This window comes from Hippoglossus stenolepis, chromosome 19 (genome assembly GCF_022539355.2).
Source record: "Hippoglossus stenolepis isolate QCI-W04-F060 chromosome 19, HSTE1.2, whole genome shotgun sequence".
NCBI lineage: Eukaryota > Metazoa > Chordata > Actinopteri > Pleuronectiformes > Pleuronectidae > Hippoglossus > Hippoglossus stenolepis.
The window spans coordinates 9604079-9620930 of record NC_061501.1 but is presented as its reverse complement, the minus strand read 5'-3'; the positions used below and the strand labels follow the sequence as shown (position 1 = coordinate 9620930).

The window sequence follows — 16852 nt, the reverse complement described above, 5'->3', positions numbered from 1 at the left end:
CAAGTACGGCTCTTCAAGAATGATTAAGACAGACGTCACTCAAAACAATCTTGTTGGAAAAGCAAGCGGTGAAAAAGTAAGTTCTCCAGTGGCTCCGTCTGTGGGGCGTGTATCCAAAATGGCGACCACAGAAAGTGCAATGACAACCGTGACAAAGGTGTGATTTCATTAATCTTTTTCGCGCCTTGTCTCGCTCACTGTCACACAATAATCGTGTTCATGACAGTGATGTTGAAATTTCATGGCAGCCACTTAAGTTCTACCGCAGGAGACTTCCATGACCCACCAGGATGTGTCCTCCTCGTCTATTTTAATCCATCATCCTTGTTATTCGCACTCAGCTATTTCTTAATTCCCACACAGCTCTTATCTCGAATGAAGAGACGTGACATTAAAGAGGCTGATATTCAAGTCATTTGAAGTCCCAGCCGAAGATCAAGATACAGAGACGAGAGTCAGAAGGGACCTCATATCGATGTGGAAATGAAGAGGAGCCGTGAAAAGTCTGTGACCGAGACCACGTTCCTCTGTGGTCTGATTAGTCCAATTCAAACATTTTGGACTTTAATGCTGGATGTTATCATTAACTTACAATGGCCGATGGCAACTAGTCAGCAGCAGCAGTCAATATACAGTGAATCCGTGCATGCAGGTTGCCTGATTGCCTCTCTTAGCAATGCATGTGCTGATGTGTCAATACTAGGGATGCACCGATATGGAAATTATTGGCCGATACCGATATTTAAAACAACAATCTAGCCTATAGCCGATACCGATATTTGTTTATTGCTTGCATGTGGCCTTCTTGGTGTGTAACGCCGGGTTTACACCGGGCGCCGCGCAGCATCATTCTCAAGCGCGCAGCCGCCTGGCTGTTCACACTGGACCCGCATTTCTCCGCGCCGGTCAGCCCGCGATTCTCCGCTTGTTGTTGTATGTAACCTGTTCAATGTCGGGTGTCGGGGGTAAATTACGTATTCTCCAAGCAAGCCTTTAGCCCCCTCTCTCTTTGTATCTATATGACTGCTTGTGTGGCTGTAGTGGATGGGCAGAGGGGGACATTTAATTATGTGATTGGGAAAATTGGGAAAATTAAAACTCCAGGACAACAGAAGGGGAATACAAAGTATGGGATGCATATTTGATCATTTATATCATATAAAATATGTCATTTATATCGTTTAAAATCATTTTTCAGTCTGTTTCCTGGCGCGATACGCTCGCTCGCACGCCGGAACCATCGGTGAAGGGCGCTGGCGCGGCGCATCGCAGCCCATGTGAACCGCACAAAGGTTTAACAGGGGGGTGGATGGGAGGCGCCTGGCTTTCCTTGGCGCTGCGCTTCAGCGCCCGGTGTAAACCCGGCGTCAGTGTACCATAATCTGGATGCCAGATACCAATGAACATCGGCCAATGTTATCGGTGAAAGTCAAGTTTATTACCGATACGCCGATGGCAGTAAACGGGGAGAATATCGGCCGCTACCGATATACGGCCGATACATCGGTGCACCACTAGTCAATACGAGTCGTAACAAGTTAATACAAATACACATCACAACACAAATTAATGCAAAAACTCTTAAGGGTCTTTCATTAATGTCGAATGATCATATATCCTGTGATAGAAATGAATATGATTGGATGTGATTTACAATCATCTGGCACCAGTTGCTCTTTAGTTCGTGGAAGCTGACTGCCTCTCTGTGCGGCTTGACTCCAGTCTTTTTACACATCTTTATGTTTTGAGATAGACTCTTATCTCCAGAACAATAAATACTGTTGGCTGCTCTTGTTTTATTGGTAAAAAACACATTCTCTAATCTTTTGAAGGAAGTGTTTCCCTTATGTGGTGCATCTATTTCAATGATGACAGGGAGGGTGTTTATTGTGAGGCACCACTCATACAGAAGCGCTAATGCTGAGCATGTGGCCATGTTTAGAGTGTGGATAACTGACCCAAGCCCTGTCTTGACAGGTTCTGAAAACATGTTTGACAGGTTCAGGTCGGGTTCAGTCATGTTGGCTGGGCTACTACTTGATTTTTTACAATGCACATGCCTGTAACCAGGGAAGACATCAGGTTTGAGTCGGGTTTGGGCAGAAAAACTGACTTCCTATGGAGCTCAGGTCAGGGGCCCCAGGTAAGAGAGATATGGAGGGCCCTACATCGAACTAAACCCAACAAAACCATGAAGTTAAGTTTAATTGCAAACCCCCTCCACTATCTCAAACATATTTTACACATGCATTTAAATATTCTTCAACCAAACTGCGAATATTAAATTGCAATCTCATGAACATCGCTGATCATATATATCAGCCTCTCTCTGAGGTCCCCTCTCCACTTGGAGTCTCAGGTAATTTCCTGCCTTGCTTACCCTGCCATAGCACTTCTGTGCATAAAAGGTTTGGTCAGAATATTGGAAGTTTTAAAAGATTTCTATATACTGTAATGAAATGGTGTCATTTAAATATTTGAGGCTACTTAACAGCAGTCGTCCTCAAACTGCTTTGGGAAATACTTGTAAAACCAGTCTGTTGTTCTAATATGTAAAGACTGTAGCCCAAGACTTTTTAAATTCAACACCAGCTCCCTTTGCTTTAATGCTGTTTCTTTCACTAATGCACACTCGCCTTCCCCCCCTTCCTCCTAATGTTAGTCCCTCTAGATAAAAGAATCACCCACAAGGAATGGAAATGTACGAGGCACTCGATTTCGGTATTTAATCAGATGCAAAAAACATGGAGGACGAGTTAAGTTTTAAGTGGAAAAAAAACGTAAAAGCTTTTTTTTTTTAGGATTGTGAAATATTGCAGACAAATAAACCAAGTTCCAATCCATCAAAAGTGGAAAGCAGAAGCGGGAGGTAAATACATTTACAGCTTTGGAAACTCTGCTTGATTATATTCAGTTTGGGATATATTTTACATTTCAGGTCTCAATGTTTTGTGTATTGTTTTCATGAAACCTTTTAAAGCTATGGTTGGTAATCCTGGAACAGCTACAATATGCAAACAATACATCACAGCCGCTCCCATCAGCCCTCTCGTCAAAGATTTTTCCGGAACTCGCCATCGTCTCTTCTTCAGCGGTGTTCGTCTCTCCGGCTTGTGAAGACTCTGGTCATGCACACAGGGAGCACGGGCAGGGTGCGGACAGGCAGGCAGGTCGGTTAGTGACAGATAGGGCTGTAACTTTTTCTAAAAATCAAGTTTGAACAAATTTGACATGACGCATAGTTCGTTCGAATATATATTCCAAATACTCTCTCCTGCACAAGTCAGCTGAGGATGAACACTTGGCACTGGCTTACTTTGCTGATAGCTCAAGAGGGCATACAATAGGTCATGCTGGTAGTGAATGCACTCTGCTGGATCAGGAAGCAAACTACTTCAAACAGTCCGATGCACTTCTAGAATGTGTATTTTGGAATTAAACTAGGGCTGGGCGAAATAAAACGATGAAGACAATTATCGCGATGTAACTTTTCCTCTGTAGAAATATAAGACATGGTGAATACAACTTCGAAAGAACCCATTCCATCCAGATTTTGACAGACAACGCAAACAGCCAATGATAATGAGCATAGCGCCGCGGTCGAACCAATCATGTGGCTGGAATAGAGTTATTTAAAGCACTTTACAGTACAGTTTTGCCATTCACACACACACACAGTCATTCAGTACATCTATGTGCAGCACTTGTCTATCATAGATCATTCACACGTTGAACTTCAGCATGCGAAATGGGATCGAACTGCCGATGTTCAGGTTAGTGAACAACCCGCTCCATCTCCTGAGCCACAGCCGCCAACCCAAACAAATGACCAACCCTACCTTTAGCTGTGAATTCGTAGTGACACTGACTCACCGACTAGAGACACTGGCTCTTTTTCAAACGTCTTCACGTGGCAAAGGGGCATCAGGCAAATCACTGATGATATCTTCTTTCACACTTTTGTCTCGTTTACAGAAATGGACGAGTTCCAATAAATCACCAGTTGACTGCTTATTGCGTTGCTTTCTTCCACTTGTTTTTCTCAGCCCTAAATCGAACTCATTCATCCGCCCGTTGGTCTTAGACAACTGAGGCAACTCGGCGGCACTTAGCAACACCCAGACAAAGAAATGTGGAATTAATATCAGACTGACGTGCAGAGAAAGGTAGAGAGAGAGAGAGAGAGAGATGGAGTTCATTGGCGTATAAATCCAGGTGCAGGATTTATCAGGGCGTGCTTGGCAGCTCCCGAAACAGAATTAGTCCTTACCACCGAGACACAGACACTTCACCATTCATTTACATGACGAACCACAGCCGAGCAGCTCTTCCCTCTCCGGAGGAAACACATGCGCACACCTTGATTCGCACCTACACTCGAGGCGAGCGCGAGAATACAATTGGGCGCACATGCACCTTTGATTAGTCTGAGTTTATGTAAAGACTGCAGCGGTGGGAGAGGAGTAAAAAAGCCCCCGAGCCCTTCAGGTGAGAGCGGTGCGATCCCCACAGCGTTACGTCATCACACTCCCTGTCCCTTTTTTAGCAAAACTCCGACACTATTCAATCTGTAAATACCAGAGACCATGTAGCTGAAGGACAACTAAAATAACTTTGTGAAGTTTTGCCATTTGGCAGAAATGTAAGGAGAGGGGTAAACATGAAGTCAAGCTGTCATTCTGGAGTCTATCAGCACAGAAGAGCTTGCTGCCGTTTCTGATTCGATATATCTGTCAAACGTTTTGCGGAACTCCAAAATTACTTGATACAATTGCCCAGGATTCCAATTTTATTTCTTTTTGCTGGAGCTTTTTACGAAACACATCCTCATCAGAGATTTTCTTTTTACTCCTTTTCCTCTTGCAGCTGTCTTCTTTCGGAAGCCACAGTGTGATTCAAGAAGCCCCCCTTTTCAAGTGGTGCCAATTCAGTTGAGTTTCAAATGTCTGGGAAACACTGAGAAGTGTAAAAATATTTTCAGTTGATTGAGCCAGAGGACGTCAGGTAAGTAGGCAGTCTTTCTTCTTTAAGCTCTATGAACGTCAATGGAATTGAGGGACATTGAAATAGATTAACAGCTGCATCCCAGACCACCTTGGAATGTGATGTAAGTAGACATGTTTACGTGGATGCCAATATTCCAATATTATCCCCATTAATATGACAATCTGACTAATTCACTGACATTTTCGGATTATTTTAACATAAATAACGACAGCTGAATTAAGATATGTGGATTATTCTGATCTTAGTCGCATTAGGTAGACATGTGTACCTCTTTATTGCAGTATTTATACAGCATTTTGCAACGTCGACATTTACAGAGTTTAACTGGCTGACGACACATGCAAAGGAATGAAACACATTTAAAAAGGAAGTAGTAGGAGATCATGTTGACGCGAGTCATAATCCGACTATGCTCTGTATCAGGTAAACAGGTCAGCAGTCATAATATTGCTGTCCATGTAAATGTAGTCGCTAAATGTATCTGAAATGTCCTCAGTGCATCTTGGATAAATTCCCTCCTCTGCTTCGAGCTGACACATAAATGATCTGACTGCAATCCAACCCTGAGCTGTGTACATCCAGTGAAGAGCCTCGTGGTGGAAATTTGAGAACGGCAGTAACTTATGCCAAGTTTGAGAATTGTTCCAGGACCAAAAATCACGTATAGGGCTATTTTTCACCGGTTCAGTGAGAAACCATTATTAACGTGTCCCTGTTTGATCTGGTATCAAGAGAGAGTTACGGCCGCGGCTGTTCCAGTTTATTAGGTACATACATTGCTGTCAACTGACCTGCTGTACTCGCAGCTTCAAGCGTCTCATCCACATTCATAAAGAGAATCTGACAATGTGAGAGAGCATGGGCCTGCTGGCATTATCAGAAGCAGTTATCAGAAGCAAGTGGGTGGGAGTAAAAATGTAAGTGAACATTTTTTATTAAGATAATTGAGTTTTAATGTGTAATCAGACAGACAGAGCTTTCTTTCCTGTGCTTTCACAGAATTGACAACACACCACAATTAGCTTTTAATGTTTCCTCCGAGACACTCGTCAAAGAGCAGAAAGCACTGTGGTATCAAACTCTGACAGTTTCACTGGAAAAAAAAGATGTTAAGATGATCACTTGAAAGGTTTCCAAGACTTGCATTTTGATGATAAATTGTAACTCCTCATTGGTGCTGCAAATTTTAAAACAGATGACATTTTGTATTTGCAGCTGTCACCATTTAATGAGTGATACTTAACTGAGGGAGCATATTTTTCCCCCCATTAATTGCCAGAGAGCAAGTTGGCAAACAAAAAAATTAAGATTTGTAAAGTGCCCTGTAGATTTCTAATGGTAAACAAACACAGTTTTGCCTCAGTGCTTTACATTAAGTCATATTATATCAATAATAACAGAGATATAATATAAAAGATGCATTTTTTCCCTCTAAAAACATTTGTAAATCTGGATTTGTAATATTTTCTTGCTTTCCCTCTTCTTTTCTTTAGGCATATTCCTACTTTTTAGAGTGTATTACAGCCACCTATTATTCCACACCTCTCCAGAGTCTGACAGATAAAAAGAAAAGAAGTTGTGTAAGGAGTAAAAACTATTTAAATTCACAGGTGTCGGCACCGGTACAAATGAAATAAACGCGTGCGGTCAGCGGGTGACTTCTTAAGTCAGAACTTAAGAAATTAAAATGATTGTGCAATATGTTTTGCATCTAAATCTGCCTAAACGAAGCTGAGTCAGCAGCAAGGATTTGTTTCATTGAGGAAGTCTACAACACCACCTGTGACCCCATTCACTTCCGCCAAGAAAACTGTCAACAGACGACATCAAACTAGCTAGTGCATCGCAATAAATCACATTAAGATTCTGAATAGTGGCTTTGCTGATTTTAAAAGTGCCGAAAATAATTTGCTTTTGATAGCTGCAATCTAAAGGAACCTCATCGCTGAAGAAGCACATTGACGAGTGCATGTGCTGCAAGAATTCACAGATACTTTTCCAAAAACACAACTCATCCACCAAAACAGGAGAACAAGGAGGCCATAACTCCGTTGGTGTGAGTGTACGTAGCAAGTGCATTTAGTCAGGGCTGACAGGTCGGGTCGAGGGTCATATGTCAACAGGTCCGGGCAGGTACTGATTATACTTTAGTTCGGTCCTGAGCTTAAGGTTTGCAAAACTGTACCCATGCAGGACTCTGACCTCTGCAGGAGGACTGTGTCCTCCTGCACACACCCCCGTGCCCAGGTGTGTGCATATGCATTCTTGAGCATCTCAGTAAAACACAAGATACAAACATGAGGGACCTGCTAATCCACACAGTGCTCTATAGCACACTCTATTGTAATTAAATACAAACTCAATAATATAATATGTATACATAAATCCACTGCATTTTCCATTACAGCCACTGAGTGTTCCCCTATCAGAGTGGTTATTGTAACAGCCTCTGTCCTCTGCAATGCAGCTATGATTACACAAATGTATCAGTGTCACGGTGTCTCCTCTGTAGTGCAAGGCATGAAACCTTATTTTTCACAAAATCAATACTGCACATACCAGGTGCCTGTGAATCACAGGCACGGCAGTACTGCTAGCATCGCCACACTCGCTTTAACTGAAGGTCGTTTATTCAGTTCGGCAGCGAAAGGGTTAAATGATCAGTGCGGGGTAACGGCAGGCGCTGATTGGTGGCAGAAGGTTCCTGAATTGAATCTTCATGCATAAGAGTGCAGGACAGGTGGTTCTCTCTCTGGGGATCGCTGTGTGAACCTCATCCAGCGGCAAATGGGACTGAGAGAAGTGTGATTGAATGGGCCGAAACAGGGCCTGATGGTAGCAGTGAATGAGTCTGTGCGTGTGTTTGTGTGTGTGTGTGTGTGTGTGTGTGTGTGTGTGTGTGTGTGTGTGTGTGTGTGCATGTGCATGTGTTAGTAAGTTGGTTTCAGCACCCAACCATTCTCACCATTCCTCTGATCAATAGCGCTGATAGCTCCGACATTATCACCACTAATACACATTTGAACTCAAACAAGAAAGGTCTAAACCCATCGAGAGGCACATTGTGTGTGTGTGTGTGTTTGTGTGTTTGCATCCACTCATGTAGATCGCCTGTATCCCAAAGTCTCCTGTAAGGCCCAATCCCATTTCACCCCTTCTCCCTACCATTGTTTTTGAGGGTTATCTTGGTTGAAATCTTTGCCTACGAATTGCGACAGCACTTCAAGAAGCTGATACATCATCAGAAGTCGTCGATGTAAACAGACGAGAATTTTTTTTTGCCCGGGGGAAGTCATTGTAATAACATTGTTGAGATCTTAAATAAACCAATGCTAACGCTTGCAGATACTAAAGTAACAAACCTATAATATCCTAATAACTGATATGCTAATGCAGGTCAATCAATGACATTTTCCATTCATCCAATGGAAATGAAGCTTGGATGCTCGCTGTGGTCTGCAGGCAACTCTGCCAGGATGCATTGTTATTAGAGGAGCAGTTAAGTTCAGTAACCTCGCTGCTATACGCTGGTTTAATCAAGTGCATCGTGTATCTTCAAAGAGGGGTGGGGGGGGGGATACGACACGAAATTATGCGAAAATACAGGATTATGATACCATTTTTAAAAAAATTTTTTCTAAAGGTTGTGGTATAAAAAATTACCATAACACATTGAAACAATATATTATAATTATTATCGTAATTTTTAAATCCTTATTAATGGGGAAAACACTACATGTGCGGGTCTCTCTCTCGGCTTGCCGGGGTTTTGAAGGCTGTAAAGCCCTAACACTTGGCCCTCCCCCTCCATCTTAACATGGATTAGGACACACTAACCCTACGTGTGAACGCACAACACGGAGGGGAAGGGCAGAGGGGTAGGGAGAAGGGAGAAGGGAGAAGGGTTGAAATGGACCTAAATAAAACAAGAGACAGAGAGAAACGAATGGCTCTAGTTTTTGCTTGTTACTCTAGGGGCTTATTGATGGTATATGCCCGGCCTTAAATTATTGGCTCTATATTTGTTTACATGCACAATATTTTGAATTACACTGGTGATACATTAAAAAGCAATATATATGTCGTACAACTAGGCAGAACTGGAAGAGAAAAACCTGAGGTAGCAACAAAAACACCCGAGAGATGAATGTGTTTTGGAGTATTTGCAGAAATATTAGAGGCAATGAATCAGGGTTAATGGCAGAAGGAAAACACTTCAGCATAAATGATAATCAGCAAACAATTATGATGCAGCACACAGAGACTAAGGCTTAATTTACTTTCATCTGTAAAAGATCCATATTTGTCACCAGGACCAGTCCTAGAAGAATAATGATGAAGCTGTTTGGGGCTTGATGCAGAGCTGAAAACCCACAGACGGAAAACCCACACATGGAAAAAACAAACACTGTGCAAATTCGCGAAACTGAAAACACACTTAACTAGAGAGCCTGGAGCTCACACCAGTAACAACGCCCAACAACATGTTGATGTTCCACGCCATTAATACTCAGTAGTCATTAGATTATTACTGAGTACTCAGGCCTTATCGGTCAAAACCCTTCAAACCCCTCAACCCCCTCATGTTGCTCTGAGCAACACAACTGTAGTTTTGTGACTAACTTGCACAGTTGTGATGCAATTGTGGTGACAAACGACACAAAATTTGTAATGTAGGCATTTTTCAAGTTTGAGGAAGTCAAGAGTCAAGAGGAAGAAAAGAAACAGGCATCTGTAGGTGGTGGAAGTTGGATTCCAGGTGTATAGGAGTTATTCTGAATTAATTTTGGTAAAACAATATCAAAAGGGACATTGCTTCACTGAAAAAGCAAGGGTTAATTAAACAGCAGCAAAATGATGCAGTTTACTGGGAAAGTAAAGGGATTAATACGTAAACTAAATGTTGTAAATCTGTTATAAAAGTGTTAATGTTTTTCCTTTGTAGTTGGAAAAGGAGAAAATGACTCCTGGACTCAATGCAAAAAGTTTTTTACATTTAAAAAAACTGTCATTTTTAGTGTGATCCCTGTAATAAAATACTAGGACTTCCTGATTAAATCGGATGAATAAAGGATAAATAAAATGAAATACAAACGAACACAGCATTCTGTCTTGTACTTTAACAGTTAAACAAGTCGTTTTTTTCATTTTTGCTGCATCCTCATTGCATTTTCATATCCTCTTTGTTTTGTTTGGACTTTTTTGCAAAACCTGATACATCCACAACATAATGATGTTAATTAAACGTGGGCTGTCACTGACAACGTTGTCAATGAGTAACTAATGGTCTACTGCAGTAGACAATACCCTGAGGGTTTGGCAATGTCCGGGGCCATTTTCTACACAGATTCTTCAAGCAGATGAGAATCTGATGGACTGGGTAAAAAAAAAAAAAACCTGTCTGAGTCCACTGTCAGAGACAAACATGAAAACAGCCCCTCCCCTCAACTCCCATGTCTTAGATTTCTGCTGAGCTTGGTGTATCAATGTTATTCATGACAGGCCTATTCTTCTTCTCTCCTCTCCTCGAGCTGAGAGCCCATCTGTTATCACCTGAAGCCCTCCGCCAAGCTGAAGCGGTGAATAGTGTGGGCCATTAACCCATTAGCTAATGATCATGGATTCTGAGATGCCCCGACTGAAGTGCTTACAAACAGTGAGGTGATGGATGTCTGTTGTTTTGGAACCAGAGACGCAGACGACACAGCCAGAGAGACATCACATCCATACGATGTCAAAGGATAAAGAGAGTCCCGCATGTTGTCCTTTAACTGTCTTGAACCCATCATTGCTTGAATAGCATGTGTGGCTGAGATGTTACATGTGCTTTCCTTCTACACAAGGTTTTCTGCTTCTGGTTATGTGAGGGTGAAAGGAGGACTTCACATTTGTATAATGAGGACAAGAAAAGATTCTATTAATTTTGTAATAACAGCGGAGGGTCGTTTGAGTCCCTCTTCTATCATCATTAAAATATTTCCTTTCTGACCATCCCTTTTAACACCTACATCTCAAAATCACACATTAATTAGTTTAGAGAAAATCATTAACACAGTAAATAACAAATAGATACAGGGCCGAGTATTTTCAGAGCAATGCACGCAAACAGCTTCTACTTTCACTCACACACACACACACAATAAACAGCCCTATTTCTTGTGCACTCACCCAAATATTGCCATCCTGGTGATACGGCTTCCAGTTTCGTCCCGTGTCACTGTAGAGGAGACGGTACCGCGTCGTCCAATCAGAGCTGCTGTAGCGACCCTGCGTTGCTATGGCGCTCACCTGCTTCCTGGAGCCCAGGTCTACCTGCAGCCACTGGTAATGGTCACTGTCCAGAGGTGACCAGCCACCGGCACCTGCAGAGTGGGTGATAATTTAAATTAAAAGGTTGTCCATCCTTAAATTGCTTTAGTGGTATAGTTGGAATAGTATTTTTTTTTTATTCTTGACCCTGGGATAAATACATAAAAAGTAACAAATTGGAGTAATATGTTTTTTCTTCAGTATATACATCAATTATTAGTCTGTTGCGCATGAAGACAGACTTGCTGATATTCAGGGCAGACCAGCTCCAGGGTCCTAGACAGACAGAGAAGCAGCTTGGTGCCACCATAATGACTCTTCACAAAGTGAATGTGTAGTTTTAAGCTCATACTCTGCCCTTTTATTAATGGTCAGTGTCCAGCAGAGAGGGGCCTAGACATCTGCTCCAAGACAGACACAGGGATGGCATGGGGGAAGTAATGTTTTATTAAGAGCTTTGCATACACGGTTAGAGCCTGTTGACTATAAAGATATGTCACTAGTACCCTCCTCATCCGTATCATAAAATGATTCACTCTCCAACGTGGCAGAAACTTCCGCTTCTGGAGAATTGGCAATTGTGGTTTTGACATTTCAGGATGGATTCCGTATGCAAGACACAGTATGATATTTAATAAATGCTAAGGGATCACACCATCATACATACAACTACAGCTACACACAGTTTCGGCTCAGAGATAAACAACAGGCCATGTAGGGGAACCACAATTACAGTGTGTTTACTGATGATATCTATTCATCATAAAGTTCTACAAGAACATGTACATAGATTTACACGGGTATTAGATTTTACCTAGATCCACCTCACCTATAAATAAATAAAAATGCAAACACTCTGAAGCACAAACATTACCAAAATGAATGAGTGCATGCCATTTATTTAAAACACAGGAGTCTCTGTGCTTTAGTTGGTAAATGTGTGCTTTTTGGGGGGGGTTCTGCAAAGTACAGCACACCCAGCGGCCCTGCAGGCGTCTACTAGCAGGTTTGCATGGCTTGCAAAGTTTGCTGTGCTGTGCTGTGCGTAGTCAATAGACTGTATAAAAATAAGCTGTAGCAATTTCAGTGGACAGCAAAACAGCAAGACCATGTAACATTTGCAGAGCAGCGGCAACGGAGGCAACCGTAGGAGATCAATCCTGGATGTGCATTCATTCATTTCTGTTGGGAGACAAGAAGCTAACAGCTTGTGTATAAAAACAAAATATGGGATGTCTATAGTGCAGGTAACAAATACAAAATCATCATCTCAGTCTGCGGGACAAACTTGAAATGTGTTTTAATTTATCAGCAAGGACATCTCGTAAATATATACAATATATTTACTGTAGGCCTATCTTGGCTATAAAATCCCTACTGTTCAAAGTAGTGTAACATTAACATTTCTTTGTTCGAGTACTTGAGTACATTTTTCCCCAATTTGTGCTGGAGGATGGAGGATGTTTCCCTTTCCTCTTAGTTTTTATTCAATGTCAACAGCCTCCTGCTCTCCCCCTCCACCGCCGTGCACATTGAGTAAAAGCAGAAATGTGTGGCGTTGCTGACGAGTGCAAAACAAAAGATCGCCCCGCTCTGCCATCCTGACCCGCTCGACAGTCAGGAATTCCCCCGGACAAAACCTACACTGAATCACAGGCAGGAGTAGAAGTGAGGTTTCATATCTGACAAAGACAAAGTGAAGAAGCTGAAAAGCTACGTCTTTGTTTCTCCTCACCTATAGCTTCAGACTGGTTTGGATTTCCTGTCGTCTTTTTACTGTTGCAGTCAGCTGGTTTTGGCTGGAGGGTTACTTCTGCTGAACTTGAATCAATATTCTTATAATGTAAGAAGCAGTTCACTTGGTGATCCTTGCAAGAGAACTACTGGATTTATGCATTCAAAATTGAACTAGTCTCCCCTTTACTTTGGCTATTCTTATTACTAATTTAACACCTTAACTCACTGTAAACCATAGGGGTGCCCACAGGAACTTTGGCATAAACCGGTCAAAGGGTGGGATATGTTGGGAGGCAAGTGAACGTTAGTCCTTGAAGTTGGAAGCAGGACAAATGGGCAATCATAAGGATCCGCGCGACTTCGACAGGGGCCAAATTGTGATGGCTAGATGGGTCAGAGCATCTCCAAAGTGGAAGGTCTTGTAGGGTCTTCCCAGTAATCAGTGGTCAGTAGTGGTCCGAGAAAGGAACTGGTAATCAAGAAAAAAAGAGTTCTAGGTGCATGACTCAGCCTCCAGATCTCTTTGTATATCCTTGAAAAACAAGCTGAAGCTGATATCTTGGTATCAGACATCTTCAGAGGTCCATGCCTCAGGGTCAGAGCTATTTTGGCAGCACTGGAGGACTGGCTGTTGGTTTTAATGTTGCAGCTGATTGGTGTTTGCGAAAACACTGCCCCAAAGATGAAGGGTTTATGATCTCCTATGGGTGCACCAAAGTTGGAAGACATTTTTACCAAGGTGAAATACTGCTTTGAAGAAAATGACTCTGTCTGAAAGCATCAAATAAGATCATTGCAGTGCCATTTTCCCATGGCTACATTGTCAACAGTTGGAATAGATGGCTGTGTTTGTTATATAACCCACTAAGTGGCAGTCAGCATCCTTGTGCTAGCCTGAACATGGCTCGGTCTTCATTGCCAGACAAATTGCGTCCCCCGTCACACCTCCAGGTGTCTACCTGAGGCAGGGCCAAACTCCCCTGGACCTCGCAGGTTAAATGAGCCGCAGGTTAAATGGTGCGTAAACAAGAAATGAACAAGGCAACTGCTAGACAGATGGGAAAGAGAAATGTTGGGCGGGATCCCGCTGACCTGATTTTATCTGCCGATGAAAAGAACAGGGAGTAGGAATAAAAATGCCAAAATCGTGCTAAATGTCGGCTACTGCGTGTACATAGCCTCCACACAAACTTATATGAAAGATGCTCACTTTTATATACACACACACCAAGCTCTGAGGATGTATCTGTGCAGCACACAGCCGAGCCTGTGACAGAATGTGACTGTGAAATGATTATCGGGTAGAGTGGGTGGCGGTTGGCCTGCGAACGGGGGGCATGTCACGGCCGTCTTCCTTGATTCTCTGTGTTGGATTTTTTTTTCTTCTCCAAAAGACACAAAAACAGATAAGAAGGAGACAAGCTGAAATCACAAGTGAAGGAGAGTGACTGATTGTAATATGACAGGGGGAGAGTGAAACATGAGGACAAAGTGAGAGAAAGGGGAGATAGTGAGACCCAGAAAGTATGAGAGTGGGAGAATGCCAAGCATGGCGGAGGAGGCGTGAGAGATGATAGTCATATGATAAAATAGAGGGCGAATCGGCTTGTGATGTTTCCCCCTCCCTTGGCAAAAATCCTATATCTTATCCAATTACAGAGCCATTACACTCCAGCCCCAGCCTTGATAGATAACCAGGCCTGTATCAGTGGAAATGTCAATACCTCAAAAAGCCGTTGCAGCAAAGCCATTCCCCTGGGCGGGGGAGAGAAAGGGTGGAAGCATTGAAGGGTGAGGAATTGGGTGCAGCGGGGGTGGGGTGATAGTGATAAGTAAACAGACAGCATCAAAATAAAGATTAAGAAGGCAAGCTGAGTGGACAATGACCGAGGCAGTGTGACAACTCGAACAAGATCCGGCGACAGACGATGAGAGGGCATGTGTGGCGGCAGCGAGGGGGGTGACAAGAGAGGGAAGCAGGCAGAAAAATAGAAATGAGGGAGAGGAAGAGAGATGAATGAGCTGAGGAGAAAAGGGAGTGATGAGAGACGATTTTATGGCTCCGGTATTGGGGAGGCCAGAGATGAGATAGCATGCGGATGGGATGGAGAGAAAAAAAAAAAAAGGACAGAAAGGGAGCAATGTAGCGACGGTAAAGAAGGTGATAGATGAGCACATAAGTGAAGAGGGGAGAAAGAACAGAGCGCAGGGGAAAAGGATGCGAAACTTGGGAGAAAGAGAGATAAACGGAGGCCATTAAACATTGAAAAAGGGAGACCATCAACTTAGAGTGAGGCTGAATGCGAGTTCAAATGACAGAGAAGGGAAAGCAAAGAGTGGAAAAGTTACGGGGGTGGAGTTCAGGACTACAGAGAGACAGAGGAAAGTGAGAACAGAGTGCCGGGAATATATGAGCGGCCATAACTGCCCCTTAATTTCCCCTTCTTTTCCCAGCTTTCTTGTTTCAAATGGGCTTCATTAGGTCAAATCCGAGTGGCAGCCCACCGTGACATCACCTATTGGTTTGTCAATTGGCGTTTTAAAGCCTCAAGTTTGGCACTTTGTCCAGCACCATCTTGTTTTTTTTAAACCAGAGGTTACCAAATTTGGGAGAAGAGAGAGGTCTGACAGAGAGATTGAGGAAATTGCAGTGCTACAGTACTTGCTCTCAATCATACGGTATCCGTGCCCAAATGCCTACCGTGCTTGATCGTCTATTTAACTCTCAGTGGGACCACAATATAACCAATCAACATGCTGTATCGACGAAAACTAGCATTTGAGACCATGAGCTTTGTATGAAAAGGTTTATATCAAGTGAGAAGTAGCCTAATTTTATCAAAGAATTTTGTGGTGTGGCCCTCTGCTGGTAATCTGAGAGAACACGGTTTTCAGGTCCTTCCACACTGGCTTCGCCATCAAAACCCGGAGTTTATTTACGAACTTAATAATAATTTCTAACTGTCTACGGTCAAATCTGATGAAGATTAAAAAATCATGTCAAAGACGTGGTAAAATGTTTTCTTGTATTTGTTCAAAATGGAATAATTCAATGAAAACTGCTCTGCCCACAAGCTACTTCATCGCACCCCTGTTTTGTGGAAGCTGCTAAATTGCAAACAGCTTTCTTGTGTTGGCCAGTGAGAAACACAAAGCAAGCAGCGCTTAAGGCCACTTAAATGGAAAAACTCCAATATCCTCTATCCTGCAGTGTTACCGCCTCACTAACCACACTCACGCCACCGGTGCCTCGTAAGCAGGCATCCAAACCAAAAACTGCTCTGCAATAAACACACACACACACACACACACACACACACACACACACACACACACACACACACACACACACACACACACACACACACACACACACACACACACACACACACACACACACACACACAACAGGCTGCATCGGTGTGTTTCATGACCACGCACTTTGTATCCTGTTTGTTTTAGCTCAACAAATCTCTCCTTCACTTCAGCAGAGGACAACGAAAAGGAATCTCAGATTGAGGGTGTGAGCTCAGAGCGGGGAATTGTCTCCAATACCTTCAAATCAAATTAAAAATAACATCGACACAGACTGATAACTAATCTACCACCACCAGCAGAACTGATCATGAAATATTCCACATCCATCAAAATTTTTATGTATTTTAAATAATCTCTGATGAAGTATCTTTCTCCTCTGACACTGACATCTTGACACACCTCTGCAAAAATGTATTTGAAACTGAAAGGGCACTCGGAAAGCATGTGTACCTCCTCCAATGCTGATTGGACACTTTATCAC

General features: G+C 42.7%; 1 protein-coding gene across 2 annotated transcripts in view; it reads right to left on the bottom strand.

The window, feature by feature from the left end:
* The window catches only part of cntnap2a (contactin associated protein 2a), a 320679-nt gene that overhangs the window by 161198 nt on the left and 142629 nt on the right, over positions 1–16852 (bottom strand). For both annotated transcript variants that reach the window (XM_035143135.2, XM_035143136.2), the window contains exon 3: positions 11176–11369. In XM_035143135.2, coding sequence (XP_034999026.1) covers positions 11176–11369 — 194 coding nt within the window. The remainder of the gene's footprint in view (positions 1–11175; positions 11370–16852) is intronic.